Here is a 20,690-nt window from a genome sequence, read left to right on the forward strand (position 1 = left end):
AATAATTCTAATAACTAAAGAGCAGTTTGTTTGGTTGAAATTGAGATGAGTGTAGGAAGTGAAAACATCCTAGAGTCTTATTTCCCACACAATGGGGCAAGTTGTTTACTAGCCTCCCCTAGGTATGTAGAACATCTCACCGACATTTCAACTTCTTATGCTTAACCAAACAATGTTACTCAATTCAAAGGAAGTGAAAAGATATAGGACCTTGGCATTATGATATGAGTCCTACGAGGCTACGACTACATATAATTTTTAAATGATCTTGATACGACCCCTCCATGGTCAAGATTTCATATATTAATGAACAAAATACTCTATTTTTTTCTTCAAAAACATCTTTCTTATTACTACTCGTAGTAATTATAATTTTGGAAGAGTATTAAAAGCAAAACTACCGGTTGAACCTCAGAACAAGGACCACCTTTTCCTTTACATACTTTGTGATTAGTTAAAAGTTAATGCTAATGCAACTTTAAGTTTGTATTGCACAGAGTAGCTGGTAATTTCATTTCACAATTGTTAAAACTTATTTTTTTAAGGTGAACGGAACATTCTATAACACTGCCCGTGTTAAATTAAAGTAATTAAAATTTTACTTAAAAAATGATCTAGCAATTATTGCAGCAATATGAACGAGATATATATCATGCATTAGGGAGGCAATATTCCCATCACCGTTCCAACAATCCGACCTATCATACTAAAAGTACTGAGTACAAGATAGAGTAACAGAACTACAGAAGCTTCATCTAATACCTTCATGTACTATTATGCACAAAAATTCTGAAATGATTACATCTAATAGGTTGCTTCCAATTTTGACAGATATCAGTCAGTCATACATATAGAGTACAAAGTACTTAAAATGAACATCTTTATAAGTTCATAATGATAGGAATACATTCCAATCTTATGTTTATTAATCAGTAAATAGTAGTTTTTCTTACAGACCAGAATAATGTAGTAATGGAACAAATCCCCTAATTTTTTTTTGCTAGTTTAAAAAGCAGTGAATGACTCCTAAAGTCCTAATGCAATCTTGAACAATAAAGCTAAGTTAATGCAGCAGTAGTACAACTGCTGAACAATACAAACCCCTAATATCCATCGTTGCTAATAGTCCCCTTAAAAACATAGAGATAATCTCCATTTTCAACACCGTGCCAACGAAGACTACAATTATCGCGCATAATCCTCTGTTTATGGATGAAAATGTAATCATCCATAGGCAGAATCCTTCTAATTAACAGCAATTGCCTCACCTCATTAACAGTGCTTGTTTCCTTCATCTCTAAGGGTATGCTTGCTGCGTTTAGCAAACTTTTTGAGGTCTGTATCACCACGCTTAGCTTCCTGCAGAGAGGTTCGGCCTTAATCCTGTTCATGCTCTTAAGAAAAACTGTGATTTCTGAATATTCAGTAACCCCATACTCACTCAGATATCGAAATTCTTCTTCCATTTCTACCCCTGAAGTGTATAGTAACATCCTCTTTATCGGGGTACCATCAATAATGTGAATTTTCTCCTTCAGGCTTCTGACTGTTTCTGTTATGTTGTCTACCTCTATGCTTACTTGCCTTGAGGAAAATTTTATTGTGACTGGGATCTTGTTATGGCAGCTAGTGTGCTGACTGTGCTCCAAGTAGTAGTCCATAGGAGGTAATTCGTCGTGAGTAGTGTTGACAATGAGGTCGATTCTTGTGCCCTCGTGAATGATGGGGTAGTCATCCATGTCAAGCCCATCTATTAGTTCAAAGCCTAACACGGAAAGTGTTTGTATGGATACAGGGATGCCTAGGATTTTCGATATTTTGTGTTTGATCTCAAGTACAGGCTCTTGGTGGCTTATTTCTATGGGGAAATTGCTGGTGCTGGTGACTATGGTAACCTGCATTGTATGGGTTGAGAGAATGAGAGAATTTGGAGTGATTATGCTTTAATGTTGGTAGAAGATTATATTTGAGATTCGGTATTAAAAGAAGGTTTTATCATGTTCTTATAATGAATAAGACACTATGGTTTCTGTTCTGTCATTCTGATATCATGTCTTCATGTTTTATAACATGTTCTATATCATGCAAATATGCTTCTTTTGAATGGAAATTGTTGGTCTATGTCAGTTAGCATGCATAAGTCATCTATTGAACTAGAGACTTCAATTTTCCTTTTTTTGGGGGGTTATTAAATGATTAAGTGTAAATTGTAAAATCAGTTCAGTAAAATCATGTTACTTAAGTTGTAAGTTGGAATCTTCTGTCCTAGTATAATTGAGACAATGACTGTTATAAGCTGCAATTTTTGGACCATTTAATTTCTGTTCTATTTGTTAGGGCGGAGGGAAGTAATGCAGCACTTTCTATGTTATGCCTATTAAGGTCCATGGGTGTCTTTTTCTATGGTCTTTATATGTCAAACTGATGAAAGCATGTGAAATGATTAAAAACTTGATTCCTGGTAGTCGTCTTGAAGCTATTAAAGTATGAATTAGTAATAGAAATATGACCATATGCAATTCCAAAAGCCACCTGAGTTTTCTTGAAGAAAGTTTTGGGTGAGATTGTCTCTGAATAATCATTCTCAAAAATAACCAAATCGCCCGTCATATCATTAGTCATGAAATGTCTCATATGAGACTTTGCCGTTTGAGCTTATATGTTTTTGTTTTAAGACTAATTGTTTTATTATTTATTTTTTATTTTTTTGCCTTTTCTCTTATTTTGAGTTACATGTTTCCGTTCCTAACTGCTTTCATTCTGATTAGTTAATTGAAATTCTGAACAAGAAGTGCAATAAAGCTACGGATCAATCCTATCCTGCGATGTATTCCAGCATCTTTGGTGGTATTGTTCTTGATCCTATAATGATGATGATACCTATAGATGATCATATGGTGCATCGAGGGCATGGTGTATTTGATACAGCCATAATTTTTGATGGGTAAGCCACTCAATTGCCATTAGCTTATTTCAGTTTGCTCTTTCAACTAGAACATGAGAAATTGATTGTTAGGCTGTACATCTTTGAAATGTTGACCTGATTTATAATTTTTAGCAATTCTCAATTGTCTATGTAGAGTGTGTAATCAAAGATAAAAGTATAATGATCCGACGTAATTCAACTACCTACATTTGATCCTGTGACAAAATGACGGTATTGGAGTTCCTTCTTTACATAGTTACTCTCCTAGCATATCATTTGTCATGGATTATATTTGGTGAGGCTCTTTTTACTTTACAGCTTCCTTTATGGCCTGGATGCACATCTTGACCGGTTTCTCAGGTCAGCTTCAGTAGCGAAAATATCTCCTCCTTTTCCTCTGCCTACTCTTCGGAGCATTCTCATCCAACTGACTGCAAAATCAAAGTGCAAGAACGGAACCCTTCGCTACTGGCTTAGTGCAGGTCCTGGGAATTTCTCACTTTCATCTTCAGGTTGTCCTACAACAGCTTTCTATGCAGTAGTTATCAAACATGATTTCTCACAGTGGAAAGAAGGTGTTAAAGTCATAACATCCTCTATTCCCATGAAAACACCGTTATTTGCCACAACAAAGAGTGTTAACTACCTTCCTAATGTCCTTGCTCAATTGGAAGCAGAAGAGAAGGGGGCATTCGCCTCCATTTGGGTGATGACGTGGGTTATATTGCAGAAGGTCCAAATATGAATGTTGCTTTTGTGAACAATGAAAGAGAGTTGGTTATCCCAAAATTTGATAAGATCCTTGCTGGTTGTACCGAGAACAGGCTTCTAGAACTTGCACCCAAGTTGGTTGAGCAGGGGCGTCTGAAGGCTGTCAGAACAGCTGACACTTCAATTGAGGAAGCAAAAGCAGCTGCTGAAATGATGTTTGTGGGAAGCTCCCTGCCAATTGCACCCATAATTATGTGGGATGGAAAACCCATAGGAAACGGTACGTATTGTTATCTGATCCCTCATCTTTATAGTAGTGTTAGTAGAAATAAGCTGCTTGTGAGTGCTGGCTACTGCACAAATATTTAAAATTAGTTAAGAGAGTTGTAGAGTATTGGGAAAAAGTAGCAGATTTTACGTAGTTTTATTTCACTGAAATGGAATGAAATGGCCTCAATAATGAGCTAAAATAATAAGCTTTGTGTAAATTGGTACCACGCGGTCCATGTCTATGAAGTAAAGTCATGGTATAAGTTTCGTGTTTTGCATGAATACAATATAAATTAAGATGACTCCACACACATAATATGAAAGTTTTGGTTGGTCTTTGCTCTTTGATAAACTGCTGTTTTAAGCCTGTATCTTTATATGCTACATCTCTTGGCAGGAAAGGTGGGAGAACTGACTCTAGCACTCTCTGATCTTCTCTGGAATGACATGGGAGCAGGACCTGAAACACATAGGATCCGCATAATTTACGAATAGGATCTGTGTTATGTGTTATCTACGAACCTTACTGATCGAATCATTGCCATCTTGCTTACTAAAGGTTATAAAAGTCTTTGTTCCACTGTTTTTTTGTTTTTTCATAACACTTGGTCACTTTTGTTACACTTGTTACTAAAAATTAGTATATCAATGTTAGCTTAGTTGGCCTTAATGGTCAAGTCTTGAGATCGTTGTATGAGAATTGTTGTCATGAGTAACGAGTTGGGATTGACCCAGCCTTATATATTTTTACATAAATGACATGAGGTGGGCTGTGGGTGTAAGTCTTTGGCCTCATACGTGACATATGGTTAATCTTTAGGCAATGTGAGACAAGCTAAGCTACGTTCATAGTGAATCCAAATTTGCATTTTTGCCCTTGTCTCACCCCTCTCTCTCCCTCAATCTCACCTAGAACTCAGCTTCAGTTAACTAGATATTGTCAACTACACAAGCACACCACTGGCAACCCGGAATAAGCCACATTAGATAAAAGGAGGGTCTTACACGTTCATTGGTTTTATTTGTGATGTTATAAACGTTGCTTTGCACTAGAGGTTTATTTGTTTGGTGAAAGTGTGGCCCTTGTCATTGTGAGAGAACAATCTAGGGAAGATAGAGAAAGTAGTAATGGGCAACCAGGGCCGTTTCTGAGTTTTTAGGAGCTTAAGGGCAAACTAATAATTAGGGGACCCTATAAATTTGGGTGTTTGCGCGATATACGTAATGTGCGAATACGCTACAATCTAAATAAAGAAGTCATGCGGATGGGACTTGGAAGTATAAATGAAACAAAAACATAAATGTCAGGTCTCGAACCCCAGAAGACAAGGCTAATTAATTCCACTATAAATCTTGCTTTGACCACTAAGCTAGTTTGTTCATTTGTCTAACATTGAAGGAGATTAATTTTTATAGCTTAAATATTTTTCCTTGAAATAGCGAATTTGATTTGGGGGCCCTGGGCGACCGCCCGGCTGCCCTGGCCCAGCGACGGCACTGCGGGCAACAATTGCCTGTACTCCATAGATGGCAGCAACTCAAAAAGAGATTGAGGGGGTAAGCAAGGGAGAAAAGGTGGTAGTTCCAAATTGCTTAGGATGATCACTTTTGCAATTTTAAGTGCTTGTTTGGTTCACATCATCACATGTGGTGTTAACTTTTCATGGGAAGTTTCATTTCACGTAAGTTACTTGATAATTTTTTTTATGAAATACCTGTATAGTATTTGATTGACACTTGCGCACTTTTAGCTCATGGAAATTGACATGAGAATTGTGGTTTACTAAGGGTAGGGTAAGTAAGTCATTTTACATGTTGGAATTCCAACTTTTAAATTAAGAAAGTTTCACTTTTCTAATTTTAACCATTTCATGTTAAACAAAATAGCTTGTCTTATACTCCTCTGTCCCTAATTGTTTGCTCCACTTTCCTTTATAAGGTGTCCCCAAAAGATTGCCCCATACTACTTTTGGCATATTTTCCCACTTGCACTCTCTCTATCTCTCTCCTCATTGATAATTGTGTCAACCCATGTGCACCATTTTTTGCCCAAAGCCTTAACAAAGTGGATTTATGGTTTGGAGCAAACAATTGGGGACAGAGGGAGTATATATAAGTGATGTTAGTGGTTGTTTAATGGTGAGATTAGATTAATTTCTCTTGTCATATAAGATTTTGTTGATTGTTTAAATGGTAGGACAAAATTAAATAAAAGAAGAACCAAAAACAAAAAAACACACACACACCAAAAGCAAATGGGATAAAAAAAAATTTCACCACAAATGTGACAAGAAAAATGTCAATATTTGCTTTTAGTATAAGTTTATAGATTTATTTCTAGCTGTCCAACCAAGCAAGCACCAAATTGGATAAGGATGAACCCTTTTGTCATTCCAAATTTGCATAGTAAAGGTATTTTTGTTAGACAATTGTTATCACGCTTTTGTGAACAAAAAGTCTGGGTAATAATTTATTGTCTTATTGAGATAAGAAGTATTTAACCAAATGAAATAAGACATATTCTTCAAAATATTACCCAATAGAGAGGGTAATAGTGTTGCATATCACCTTGCTAAGATCATTCCTTTCGGGGTTGAACAAGTGTGGGAGAATCACGCTGCGAATGAGATTTATCCGTATGCACTTATGGACACTTTGTCCCTAAATTAATATTATTTGCAACCCGGGTTTCAAAAAAAAAAAAGACATATTCTAGTGGGTCTATACTCTATAGGGTCTTGAAAACTCTTTTTATTTTTATTTTTATATTTTTATTTTACTTGTAACACTTTTTATTTTACGCTGTAAATGCATTATCTCAACCATTAATATTTTTAATTACCACCTTCTAAAAATTTGATTTTTTTTAAAGTATAAAGTGAGACAAATTTAACAAGACCACATATGACTAGATTTTTCTCAATTATAATTCATCAAATTTACTTTAAGTAGTGATGAATTATAAAGTGTTGCAACTAAATAAAAACAAATGAATATACCCGTCAAAAAAAAATGAATCACTTCATAAGATTATGTTACTATATGCAAAGTTTGAAGCATTTTTTTTTTACAACAGCAGAAACAAAGGAAAGAAAAATAAACAACTAAAAAGCATAAAAAAACAGCCATAATGGAGAAACTATTCAATCTAAAGCATATCTTACAACAAACCAAACTCACATCTATTATGATTTATGAATATTTAGGCCATGTTCTTTTGATCTAAACTTAAGTTACTATTTATCGTAAATATTTAAATCATTTTTACTAATTGAAATTTATTTTTACCAATTTACTACAACAAAGAAAATATATTTAATATAATTGAATAAGAATTAACCACAAGAGCTAAGAATCTAAATACATGTATATAAGAATTCGGCACATTCTCAATTTGTTACTTCATACAACTTCATGAGTGATTTCGTCACTTTGTAATTTTGAGAGGAAGAAAGTTATTATGATAATTTCGTAACCAAAATTCGAGCAATCAACTTCAATCGCAGTCCCCTCATAACTTAATACTATACCAAAAGCATAGATCACCCATAGCTCGATACTATACCAAAAGCATAAAATCAAAAATCGAGCAATTGTTTCATAGTATGCCATAAGCATAGAACACCTACATATACATCATCGGAAGGTCAAAGATCTAGAAAAATCCCGCAAAAGGATCAGAACAATTAAAATTCACCATCCTAAAAATCCTCTCATCAAAAGGGAGAAATATATATGACTTGAATGAATTGAAACCTAAAAAGGAAAAAAAAAAGTAATATATAAATAAAAATAGGGGTCCACCATCCTTATCCTTAACAATGGTGGATAGCAACCCCTTAAAGGAAAGGACTAGGGTTTACTGAGATTTTAAGAGATTTAGAATTTTTTTTTTTTTTTTTTTTTTTTGGTGAATTAAATAAGCCAAACTATCTTTTATTATGCATATAACTATAATTTATGGATTTTAATACTTTGAAATTACATATGTGAAATGAATCTAACATGATCATACTCGCTTTTTTTGTTAAAAAAAAAATAAAATTAATTCAGATTAGGGTAATTTCAATTGTAAATTGAAATATACAACCGGCAAAAGTTTTAGCTCATTTGCACAAAATGAACAGATTTATTTCCCTCATTTTTCTTGATTATGTTCATATGTGTTAAATGAGCTGTTAAATGAGTGAATTTGTCAAGCAATGATAAAAGCAAAACCAACCTCTCATCTGTGCAAAAAGCGATCGATTTAACTAGTTATATAATGCGTGAGTAACCAAATCTGACATAATTTTGTACGAGGCTATGTTGTGTCCTCAATACATTCGACTGATAAAATTACTTGCTCATTTACACAGAATGAGAATAACCTCGCTTGATTATGTTCATTTGCACTAAATGAGCAAATTTGTATGGGAATAAGCAAAACCAACCTGCCCATCTGTTTAAGTAAACAAACCTCAAACCTGATTTAACAGGTTTAATAATGCATAAGTTGCCAAACCAGACATAGTTCCATGCGAGGCTATGTTGTGTCATCAATACATACAACCGGCAAAATTATTTGCTCATTTGCACAAAATGAGCAGAATCTCACTTATGATCGTTTGTACGAAATGAGCAAATTTGTTAAGCAATTATAAAAACAAAATCAACTTGTTCATCTATTTGTGCAAATAAACAAAATACAAATCTGAAACAAGTTGTACATTGTATGATTTGCCAAATCAGGCACACTCCCACATGTGTTTATGTCGTGATGGCAATATAGCCAGCAAAAACGTTTGCTCATTTGCACAGATTGGCATAATTGTTTCCCTCATCTCGCTTGATCATCTATCAAGCTACGGTAAAAGCAAAACCAAACTTCTCATCTATTCGTGCAAATAAGCAAATTACAAACCTGACTCAACCGGTTGTACACTGTTTGAACAGTAAAGCTACTTAAATCAAACACAATTCTATATTTGTCTATGTCGTGCTGCGAACTCATGCCCCTCAAATCAATTTAATCAATCATAAGCTATTGTTGTAAAATCTTTGTCAAACCATGACAATTACTTGAGTCGTTAGTCTTATCCATGATTATCAATTTATCATGGCTAATTGGCTAACAACCCTTGTGCTACTAACCAAACGCTACAACTCCCCCAATAAAACAACGAAAACGATTGAAAACGCTCCTCATTTTAAAACCCCTTGAACAACAACACTCCCAGATAAATAGAGAGAGAAAGAGAACAAACATTTCCTTCGATCTTCAACATTTCTAGGGTTAGGGTTAGGGTTTTCGAAATTCAGCCGCACCACAACCAAATTCAACGATGTCTTCCGACAACAACACCACCGCTTCTTCTCAGCAGCAGAAGCCGGGAAATGCGCCGACGAAGCCGCCATTGAGAAAGCCTACTTTCATCAAGGTCGACCAATTGAAGCCTGGTACTAGCGGCCATACTTTGATCGTCAAGGTTCTAAGCTCTAACACCGTTTTGAAGAGAGGAAGGGTTGTTTCTCAGAATCTTCGCAATACTCGAATTGCTGAATGTCTTATTGGTGATGAAACTGGTACCATCATCTTCACCGCTCGCAATGATCAAGGTATGGTTTTTGATGGGTTGTATTTCTTTCGTGTTAATTTTCGAAATTTAGGGTTTAATGTGTTCAATTTTTGGATGGGATTGTCTTTTTTGAAACCCTAGTTTCATGAATTGGGCATTTATTTGAATTTTTTTGTTTGATAGTTTTTATCGGTTTGTCATTTTGAGTGATATGGTTTTATATAATGGGTTACGTCATTTGTTTCAGATTTTTGTTGGGTTTAAAGAGATTATATGCAGAACACCCATGAATATTTAAAGTATTTTTGTACATGTGCACCTGAAAAGTCAAAATTTAAAGACTTCAAAATTGATGGATTTTCTGGTATTTTATAAAGGGTTTTAGTTTTATATGATTTGGTGGAGGGATATGTTTTTCTGGCAATAAATTGATAGGGAAACAGGTAATTGTAACTTTTGATATGATATAATGGTCCATATCTTTGATGTGTCAAGGATTTTCGGCACAAATTTGAAATAATTTACACTATGTCCTTAACGGCCCATTTGGTAGCCGGTAATGAATTTTTAGTGTAAATTAGGAAGAAAATCAACAATATAATCCCAATGGTAATGCAATTTTATCCTCAAGGGTGTGTTTTCTTCATAATTTTCATTATCATCCATTGTCACTTGGGAGGATGTATTAGGTGAAATTTCTAAAGAGAAATGGTCATTTTGGGGCGAGCTAGCATTACCATATGAATGAACCTTGATTTTCATTACAAATTTACATAAAAATTCATTCCCATTACCTTCATTTATGACCACCTACCAAACGGGCAGTAAATAGAATGTTTCTATCCTTTGTTATATGTTTGTGTGTGCATTCCTAAGCTGCTCCGACAAGGGTCAAGTACTACTATTATTATTATTGGCAAGTGTTATATTGAGTTCTCAGTTATACCCACATTATTTAATATACGTGCTACACTGCAACGGTTTTAGTAAATGCAAAATTGTGTCTACTGTCTGTCTATCTTGCATTGTTTATTTTGTTGGGGATGCATAATCAGGGCCCTTTTCACCTCTTACAAGTCATTGCACAAAAATGGCCTTGCAAAAGGAGTGAGAATTTGGAATGAATGATTCCCCCCCCCCCCCCCCCCCCCCCCCCCCCCCCCTTAAAAAATAGGATGAGAAGATAGTGTTACACTTTTATATTTCGGTTCAACATGACAATTATAATTAATAAATGACTTCCTATTTTGTTCTGGAAAATCAAATTTGAAGATGTGTTCTCTGATATTTAGATTTGAAGACTAGTGGCCTTAGTAGCTATGAAGCATGTATTTTTGTCTCTTGACTTAGTTTCTGTAATGTGTAGGTAGTTTTAATTGCTAATTGTGAATAAGTCCTCCCCCCCCCCCCCCCCCCCCCAACAAAAAAAAGGCCTTTGTTCCTCAACTTAGTTTCTTTAATTTGTAGGTAATTTTGTAGTTGGTGGTTGAGGTGAAATTGATTTGTGCTTGGTTTTCAATATTTTTTTTTCTGATATTTTTTGTGCTAATGCACAAGATTGTGTAATGCATTAATATCAGTCATTATTACTTTGTTTGTTGCTCAGTGTTGAAGTTCAGGTTATTCAAAACATTTTCCTCTTAAATGTAAAATTACCGCTTGAGTTAGAGAAGAGAGAATTATATATTGGCTATATTGTCAATTATTAGGATCATAGTTGACAATGTTTTTACGGATATAGATTGTTAATTTGGTTCTTTTTATGTATCTTTTTCATGAGTTCAGATTACACAACTTGTATTGGTGATGAAGTATCTAGATGCATCATTATAGCTGTGATTCTTGTGGATGTGGATGCTTGCATCATGCCGTTGTGATCAAAAATTGATTAAAAATATTTACAATATTTCAATTAAGGAAGCGTTGAGGTGATGTGTGGATTTTTTTTTACTGCTGGTTTCTGATGTATGGACTCTCTGATTACATGTTTCAAGCTTATTTGATTTCCTTGAAGTGTTTGCTGATTGCTCCTGTCCTTTTTTGCGGCGTTTTTGCCTTGTTGCTGTCAGATATTAAATATATCAATATAGAATATGATTCATGCGCTATTTGAAAAGCTTTTATCTTATATGCTTCGTGAATGAGAATTGGGGTTGTGGCTTTGTTGTTTGATTACTTTATATGGCACAGGCGTGTATTAAGTATTTTATTCCCCAAAAAATTACTGAATTACTGTTGAGTATTAGTTTGGGCTCTGATGACGGAAAAATGATGATGATAATTTCTTGGTGTCTTTAAAGAGTAAGGGCCCTTGTTTTGTCGGAGATAGCTTAAGCATAAATCTAAGCAGAGTTGAGGTATGCCTCTCGGGATAGTGGCTAGTTTTGAATTGATGTGCTGGAGTACCTGAATGATCAGGTGCAAGAACTTCTTTTGTTCTAATGGCTTGCAATATAGATCCATCAGAAATACGAAGTACTATTCTACAGTATATTCTTATGCATACAAGTTTCTGTTTGTTGATGTTATGGCTTCTTTTCATGCTTTCATCCTTGTGCATACTAGTTTCTGTTTGTTGATTTTTGGCTTCTTTTCCTGCTTTCATTATTGTGCTGTGCTATCTACTGATCTCCCTAGAATTTGTTTTTGCATTTAATTCTGTCTGTCTCCACCTAGTCAAAAATAGTAAAAAGAGTTGTGAAATGTAATAGTCAACGAGATGACAGTATGACATAGGTCCAGGATGTAGAACTTGTGAATTATGAAGGTACTTGGTTTACCTTATTTATCTGTTAAGCATGGTAGTTTTGAGATGTTGCTTACTCATTTGTTTAATCATGATGGTTTGGAAATGTTGCTTTTGCTGCTCGTTTGCTTACATGCTCCTTTGTCTTCCCTGCTGTCCAGTTGACACCATGAAGCCTGGTACCACTATTATTGTCCGAAATGCAAAGATTGAGATGTTTAAGGGAACTATGAGGCTTGTAGTTGACAAGTGGGGCCGAATTGAAGTTACTGAACCTGCTGATTTCATCGTGAAAGAGGACAACAATCTCTCCTTGATTGAGTATGAGCTTGTCAATGTTACTGATGGGGGACAGAGCGGACAGTAATCTTTGAGCTGGTAAATATTTTCAAGTGTGAAGAAAGTTTTGGGGTTAGTCTAACTTATCCGGTTATTATGTGCTTCAGCAATTGGTGAAGGGCTTTCTTAATTAAAATGATTAGTAGGAATATTGGTTATTGGTATAGATATATGCTAAAGCCACAATGGGGTATAACTTTCGTAATGTGGTATCTAGATTATGATGTTCTGTTAATGCTTTGGCTTGTTGATGGACATGGGATTGTAAAAAAAAAAAATATTGGTGTTAATGATGATGTTATATGCAGTATATGCTTATTAATATCCCCGTTATTGACTTTAAACTTTTATGTAATAAATTGGCCAATGTTCATATCGACGTGCCTTAACAGCTTTGGTAAATACAAGGTGATAATTTTGTCATGTATAATGTCCTATGGTAGCTTACAAAGTTCTTGCTAGACGGTAAGTACAAATTGGAGTGTTACTGAGTAGGAGTGAGAAATGAGAAGAGATTAGGGTTTTAATTAATTGCTATTTGTCATTCCATAATGGGGTTTTCCTAATCATTCTCCTTTGAAGGAGAGTAACCCAAAAGCTAATGGTGCTGCAACATTGGGACCCTTGGATGTTTGTCCATGATGTTCTTGATTAGGACTCTACAAATTTGATTGGATCTACTTGTTTGACATTTGTCTAGTTTTTCAATTTTTGAAAATCTTTCATCATATAGGAAGGAAGAACTTTTTAAAGATGGATAGCGTAAAATAGTAGATGAGTAGAATGAAGAACTCTCTGCTGTATGTATTAATGGTCCTCTATTTCCTATTTTCTTAATCCTATAAACAAATACTACTTATCCCCCAATACGTAGTATATTTGAAAATTATAAATTATTTATTTACATTTTCTTTGGTCCCAATTCCAAGCTCTAAAATTCATTTATAAATGAACACAATGTGATTAATGCCTACAAACTACTCCCTTCATCTCTAAATAGAAGCTCCATTGTTCTTGGTCATAAGATTTTTTGGAGAGGAATGTTAGTGGACTATTGTTGACAAAAATTGAATAATAAAAAGTAATTAGAATAATTTATTGTTTTAAATTATGACGATTGAGAATAATTTGTGGTTAGGAATTAGGATGTGATGATCTTTGATGTCAGGGAGACAGGGATCCTAGGTTCGTTTTAATACTAGTGATGTAATCGTTTTCCATACTTTATAAATTATAATGACTAGTGATGATGATTTTGTTGCAAGCTTTGAGTACTCGATTAGTTGTTATGGTTATTATCTTAGCAACGACGAAGGGGAACACTTCTGCGTTCCCCTTTGTTGTCGGAGTACACCCCAACGTCATCCAGACTCCCCTGTGTCAAGCCAATTTGGCCCCCTCTCGCCCTGATTGTAAAATTCATCACGTTAGTTGATTAAAAATGGAAAGAAAAAGATAAGGAAGTAGACCCAACTTTAAAATGGGCACTTTCATTTAAGAGCAAAGGGAGTACAAAAAATTTGAATGAAACTGATTTGATGTAGCTGTGCCCATCAACATTTTTTTTTTTTTTTTTTTTTTTTTTCCGAAAACTATTGATTAAAGTTTGATTACCTTAGTTAGCATAAATTAGCGTTAATAACGCATTAAAATATTATAAAATAGATTCAATTATACTCTAATATTATGGGATTTCATGGTAGCATAGTAACACAGAACAATAATTGATTATATTGTATAATGAATTAATGATAGATACGTATATATATTAAATTATTATAAGGATGGAATAATACCCTACCTGGATGTTGAAGGTTTAGATCACTAATTAACAATAAGAAGAATTATAAAACTAAGTCAAAGTTTTCACACCTGATTCTCCATCTTTAACATTTTCCTAACTGTCTACCATTACCTTTTCCTTCCTTTTGCCCTGGAAAACCAGCTTAAAGCAAGCTTCTTCTGTTTGAAGCATATTTGCAAACCAAACTCCTACAATCAAACGTCGAATTATTCGCCTTTCTACGATGAAAGGAAACAAAACAGAACTAGAAGCTCAACATTATCATCAACAACAACTGCCACAGCATGATCATCACCACCACAAAGAAGAGGAAGAAGAAACAAGGCGGCGAGGTTGCCGGCCTATAGCAGCCATGCTTGGATTTCCATTTGCTATATCTGCTTTTCTGTTATCTCTTGCTGCTGGTATTGTTTGGATTCTTGGGTATGTTCACTTTTCCTACTCTGTCTTTCGGTTGTCACGTTACTAGTTCAAATTACACTATTAACGCAAAATTATAATGTTAAAGAGGTATTTCGGGTTTGTGACTTTGTTTTTATTTATTTTTCTGAACAGGTCAATGTTGAGTTATGTGTGCCCATGTTTAAGCTGTTGTGCAGATCTTGCAAATAAAGCCATGGAAATTATAAAGCTTCCTATTACTGTATTTAGATGGTTTGTTGATAAGATTCCTTGCTGATTTGGTTTGTTCATAGTTTTTAATTTCAGATTTCCAATATTTGACTTTGTTTATTTAATTAAATTTATTATAAATATAATTTTAATTTGTGAAACTTGTTGCAACCACCATTTTAGTATGTATCTTCTAAGGTAAGCATACCTTATTTGTTTATAATTTTCAGATATTTTTTGTATTGCCGTGTTATTAGTTGCTTTATGCATTTTAAAAAATTCCCATCCAATTGAATTCGAGCCAATTCGTCTATTGTTTTTGGCAGATAATATACAAAAGACCCATAATTTTGGGCAAGATTAGCCAACTGGTGGGACCTTGGGAGCACTAGATCTAGGATGCCATGATGTAAATTAAATCCGCCACTGCACATATACACATGATATTATATTGTATTTTGATGTAGAGCCACAAAGAATAATGATATATGTATTTTTTTTAATAAATAATGATATTTATATACTATACATCAAAAACATGTCGATTTAAAGTCATGAATATGATGAACTTTTAATGACTTTACGAGCTTAACTTAAAATAACGTGTATATTGTATATCGATTATCAATTTTTGTTTTTGCAAATTCTATGGCCTTGACAAATTGGCACATAGTATATATTGCGGTAACCCTATATGCTAAATTTTATTATTAGTTCCTTTTTTTTGGTAAGGAAATAAAAACTAAGTAGGACTATATAAAAGGTCCATTGTTTCTTGGTTCTTAGTCTTAATCTATTTACAGTTCTTAGCAATAATAGGTAGGCAATTGGGCAGCATATGTTCACTAGTTTCAATCCAGTTGATAGGCATGCCTTGAACAGAAAGAATTTATCCTTTGTATTGCTTCTTCGAGCGAGGCAGGATCAACAGCGAAGGTGATCCGAAGCCAATCTTTCATTCCTACTGCAACTCCTGCAACATCAATCCTAGTATCTGTTAGCACTTAATATCATTGATGTATCTTTCTGTTAAGGTTTATAGGAGTTGGAAGGGATACTTTATGTTATAATGTGATATATGAATGATCATGATGTATGAGAGATGAACATTAATGGAGGCGGTTTGGCCCCATTATTATGTTTATTGCTAGCTTAGGTGTTCTAATGTGAAGACGAGAACTCAGGAAAAGAACTAGATATACTCGTATACATATTGGCTGTTTTGTTACATACCTGGAAGAATGATGACTGATTCCTCTTTAGCCAACCTAAAACAGAAGTCAATATCATCACTGATATCTTTCAATAAAGAAAGATTCAATTTTACCTGCAGAAATTATTGCAATAAAATCAGTCATTGATTCCCAAATCATGCTTTCAGAATTTTCAGGTTAGAAAACTGCCTATGATGAAGGGCCTCGGGTACCACCCCATAGGACTTTACCAACTAAATTAGTTGACATTCAATAGCATGATCAAATCATAGTATACGACAAAAAACTTACCATTACAGCCATTGAACCCTCTGGTTTCTGAGGACAATTGAGGCAGGGGATCTTATTTATGCCCTCAAAACACAACTCCGATGTTTGCTTCAGAATGTTAATATTTTTCTTGAAGAAAGCATCATCGGTTTTCTCTAGGATTTGTGGTACTGCTGCCTAAAAGTAGAACATTAGATTTTAGTATAGAGCAAAGTAAAGGTTTAAAAATATTAGTACTAATTAAGCTTTACAAAATGAAACCTGAACAAATGTTGGTGGTCCTCCATAGATGTCAAAAATCTTTTTCAATCGCTCCATGACCTGAGAATGATGCAAGACAAACACATAGCGTTAAGTAACACCTATTGATTGAGTATATAAGTATTACATCACACTCCTTGAGTAAATCCTAGCTTTACAAGGCTCAAGAAGATAGATAGAGTTGAGCTTAATTAGCTCGCGAATCAGCTTGGCTCATTATCACCCGTAGTTTAGAGAGCCACAATTCCAATCATGATTAAACTGACAACTATTTCGGAAAAATTGAAGGGAGCATGAGTGTGCATAAGATGTAAACCTTAGGCTGCTTAAAGATGGCAGTGGGATCAGTTACAGCAAGCCAACCAAGTCTCCAACCAGGGACTAACCATCTCTTCGACAAAGATCCGAGAGTCAGAACAGGAGCAACTGATCCAAATGTTCCCATTGGCACAAATGGGTTCTTCCCAAAAGCAAGATGACCATATACTTCATCAGCAATGACTATAATTCCAAGCTTCTTTGCTACCTCTGCAATCTGAAATGAAGCAGAATTAACATTCTAGTGACATACTTTTCCTTTTCTAACTAGTTATGTTATGTCATATCAAATAAGTTATTGTGCAATCGTCTCATATACATTCCAGAGCCAATGGATTGAGGGAAATGACTAACCCGTAACAAGTGTTGGAAAGAGTAAACATTTCCACACGGGTTTCCAGGGTTGATGACAACAATTGCAACAGTGTTCTCATCAGCAAGAGTTTCAACGGCGTCAAGGTCTACTTCCCAGCTCCTAGCCGGAAGAAGGTTGAAGTGCCTAACCTCAAGTTGCCTAAAGGAAGCACAAAGTTGGTAGATTGGGAAGCCTGGTCTAGGCACCAATATATTGGCACCCGGGCGTGCAAGTATAGACAGTGCTATATCTATGGCATTTGTGCACCCCGATGTCACGAAAACATCTTCCTTGGTTAAATTGTATGGCAAATCACGAGACAAGTAGTCAGCTATTGCCCTGTCCAACAAACAAATACGATACAGTTAATTTTTATTGAAAACCAAGGCAAAAGCGGGTGACAATTAGCCATATTACCTCGAAGAATCACAATTACCATCTAACCTTAAGGCTTAGATTGTAGGCATCGAACCTCAAACCTTTATGTTGTCAAGAGGGTATTAATTTCATTTGTCAAGAGGGTAGTAATACACAAGTATATTTGTCAAGAGGGTAATAAATTTCATTTGCATTGATTTTCTAACCAAGAACAACACATAGAAACAAGGAAGGACTGATTTATTAGAATCTTCAGCAAAAATGCATGAAAGAGATTATCAAATGTAAATGTGTTAAATGTACTGTACAATTGTAAATTACAAAAAGATTGTACTTGTAATTTCTAAGTCACCTGTATAAAAAGGTTATAATTGACAAATTAACAAAAAGAAGAAAAATGACTTTTCTAGAAAAGTCTGCTTTTTATCTCTAATAAGTTGGTAAAATTCAAAGAAAACTAACAACACAAATTCCCCCTCAATTTATTTTGTAATTATGTACGGCTCACCATGAAACATTTCCTAACTTTATCCTATCTCCCTAATTTACCCTTTTGAATCAATTTATTTATTTATTTATTTTGAAACGTTTTGAATCAACTAAAACAAAGACAAACAATGGTATTAGCTAGATTACACTCTTGATTCAAAATCAATTGGTAATAGGAGGAGTAGCTCCATGACAACGATTAATGCTAAACCAATTCAATCTCTTTCAAAGATTCAACCAATTTGAACAAACCACTTCTAGTAAGTTTGATTAACGAGAATATAATTGATAAAACAACATTGAATGAACAATTCAATCTCTTAATATTTGATTAGCTAGTTTCATGTTTCTCTTGTTCATTCAAAAATTGAGGGAAAAAATGCATCAAAAAACCCAAATAAAAAAAAAATAAAAAAAAGGGTTCAAGTTAGTAGCATTACTTTCTAGTTTGTGGAAGACCTTGAGTAGGAGCATAACCATTGAACTTAGCCGAGGACAATGCATCAACCACACCTTCCATTGCCCCATTACTCGTCGTAAAGCACGAATACGCCGTCGGATCGCCCATTCCTAGAGAAATCACTTCTTTCTCATCATCCTCATCAATTTGCGACATTATTAACCCAATAATCCCTTTAATGGTGATCATATTTTGTGTTTTATCATCAAAATTGTTATTATTGTTATTCATCACCTCTTGGTTTGTCAATATTGACGCATCCTTCATGTCTTGGTAGTTCTTTTGTGGTAAATGTACTTTAACCATTTGGCTTTTTGTTGCGGAGGTTTTGATCAACTATATAGTGAATGATTTGAGCAATGTTGCTTATGCGACGGGACAAGTAATATGAGACGAAGGGAGTATGATTATCAAAACAAATTTAAATTTGGGCGATATAACTAAACAAAAGGTGGAGAACAAGAAGACTACGAAAGATCGTAGCTAGAGATTGGATATTAACCGGAGATTACAATGTTATAGCAATATAACATCCACATGTTATAATTTGTCCTTTATTGCATGAGTACAGCAGATTTTTGAATAAAGACAAATTCAGTTGAAGACAAATGGTTTCGTGGTTAAACGGTTCTACTCGTGGATGTACAAGCATTCATAAATATTTTATTTTCTTTAAAGGTTCGTTCATAAACCTATAAAATTGGTTTCATTTTGGACTTTTTTTTTTTTTTTTTTTTTTTTTGAAGAATAAAATTGGTCTCATCATTTAATTCAACATTTGTCATAACTCATATGTATGTATGAAGCTAACTTAATAATGGTTACATTTCTTGATGGAGTATGTTCAACTTGATAATTTAGAAAGTAAAAGATATGGAGTAACTTGAAAAAGTGTTTATCGACAAAGTGTTAATTGGCTCACTTGATAATTTAAGTTTCTTACCTCAAATCCTACAAGTTTAGGGTTTGAATCAACCTGATGACTAAATGACTAATGAGAGTGCTTTAGGGTAGGGATTTCCTTACCTTTTCCTTTACTCCCAAGTGTCTGGCCCACCATTGAGTTTAAGACCTTTTCTAGTTGCAAGACCTAGGTGATTTAATTCCTACGTTATGTGGGAAGATGATTATAAAAAAAATGAATTTTTACGTATTTTTTCATTATATAAACCTTTTTATAAAAGTATTTTTTGAAATATGTTTATTATATTAATGTTTAAAATTGTGCATAAGTGTTTCGTACATGCTGGTATATCATGCGCATGGTACACTTGGAACAACATTACCATATGAATAAAAGAACATTACCTATAAATAAAAGAACATTAAAATAAATAAAAGAACATTACCTATAAATCAAAGAACATTACATCATTACATATAAATAAAAGAACATTACCTATAAATAAAAAAATCGTAGTTATAATAATTTATTATACATTATAAACAAACATAGAGGGAAAAAAAAAAAAAACATTACATATAATACGACTTTTTTACCAAATGCCCCTGAGTTAATTTTTTATTCACCATACCCATGAAAATTTTCAAATTCACCATATGCCCCCGAGTTCAAACTAAATGTCAACACATGCCCAAATGACTAACGGACGTTAACTCTGTTAGTCATTATGGTTAGTACGCCACGTGGCTGGATATGATTGGTTATTTTTTAAAATTGTTTAACTAAAAATTAAAAAAAAAAACTAAAAAAAAAAAAAATCACCCCAGCCACCCACCCTCCCCACCCTCACCCTTGCCGGCGACCAAATCCCTACACTCACAGTCGTCGGCGCTCAAACCTTCTTGCCCCTGTGCCGACGTCTCCCGCCGCTTCTCCCCCTGACGTTTCCCTGCCCCTTCCCTGAATTCAACAAAAAAAGGACTTTTAAAATAAGTCAGCATCCCCGCCCAGCCAACAATGCCCCTACTTCATCCCCACCCAGCCCAGACACCCGTGTCAGCGCCGCTCGCCGTAC

The 20,690-nt window shown here is 34.5% G+C and overlaps 4 protein-coding genes and 1 pseudogene across 5 annotated transcripts; 3 read left to right on the forward strand and 2 right to left on the reverse strand.

Annotated features, from left to right (window-relative positions):
• Nucleotides 1-1,103: 1,103 nt before the first annotated feature.
• On the reverse strand, nt 1,104-2,127 carry LOC145576735 (polyubiquitin-like). The gene has a single exon (XM_081634450.1). It carries the CDS (start codon nt 1,899-1,901, stop codon nt 1,104-1,106), a length of 798 nt encoding a protein of 265 aa, XP_081490576.1. The 5' UTR covers nt 1,902-2,127.
• A 698-nt stretch (nt 2,128-2,825) lies between these two features.
• Nucleotides 2,826-4,645, forward strand: LOC145575595 (D-amino-acid transaminase, chloroplastic pseudogene; annotated as a pseudogene). The gene is made up of 3 exons (XR_014098268.1): nt 2,826-2,897; nt 3,195-3,917; nt 4,305-4,645. The product of XR_014098268.1 is annotated as a D-amino-acid transaminase, chloroplastic pseudogene (transcript).
• A 4,473-nt stretch (nt 4,646-9,118) lies between these two features.
• On the forward strand, nt 9,119-12,973 carry LOC145574836 (uncharacterized protein At4g28440-like). The gene is made up of 2 exons (XM_081632693.1): nt 9,119-9,505; nt 12,373-12,973. The coding sequence occupies exons 1-2, from the start codon at nt 9,232-9,234 to the stop codon at nt 12,576-12,578; spliced, it is 480 nt and encodes a 159-aa protein (XP_081488819.1). The 5' UTR covers nt 9,119-9,231; the 3' UTR covers nt 12,579-12,973.
• Nucleotides 12,974-14,280: 1,307 nt separating this feature from the next.
• On the forward strand, nt 14,281-15,362 carry LOC145574838 (signaling peptide TAXIMIN 2-like). Its single transcript, XM_081632695.1, has 2 exons — nt 14,281-14,777; nt 14,910-15,362. The coding sequence occupies exons 1-2, from the start codon at nt 14,578-14,580 to the stop codon at nt 15,031-15,033; spliced, it is 324 nt and encodes a 107-aa protein (XP_081488821.1). The 5' UTR covers nt 14,281-14,577; the 3' UTR covers nt 15,034-15,362.
• A 197-nt stretch (nt 15,363-15,559) lies between these two features.
• LOC145574837 (putative aminotransferase TAT2) lies at nt 15,560-19,197 on the reverse strand. The gene is made up of 7 exons (XM_081632694.1): nt 18,692-19,197; nt 17,384-17,723; nt 17,028-17,246; nt 16,712-16,771; nt 16,472-16,627; nt 16,200-16,293; nt 15,560-15,939 (listed from the first exon to the last, which is right to left on the reverse strand). Exons 1-7 carry the CDS (start codon nt 19,015-19,017, stop codon nt 15,818-15,820), a joined length of 1,317 nt encoding a protein of 438 aa, XP_081488820.1. The 5' UTR covers nt 19,018-19,197; the 3' UTR covers nt 15,560-15,817.
• Nucleotides 19,198-20,690: the final 1,493 nt, after the last annotated feature.

This window comes from Chenopodium album, chromosome 13 (assembly GCF_948465745.1).
Source record: "Chenopodium album chromosome 13, dcCheAlbu1.1, whole genome shotgun sequence".
Lineage (NCBI taxonomy): Eukaryota > Viridiplantae > Streptophyta > Magnoliopsida > Caryophyllales > Amaranthaceae > Chenopodium > Chenopodium album.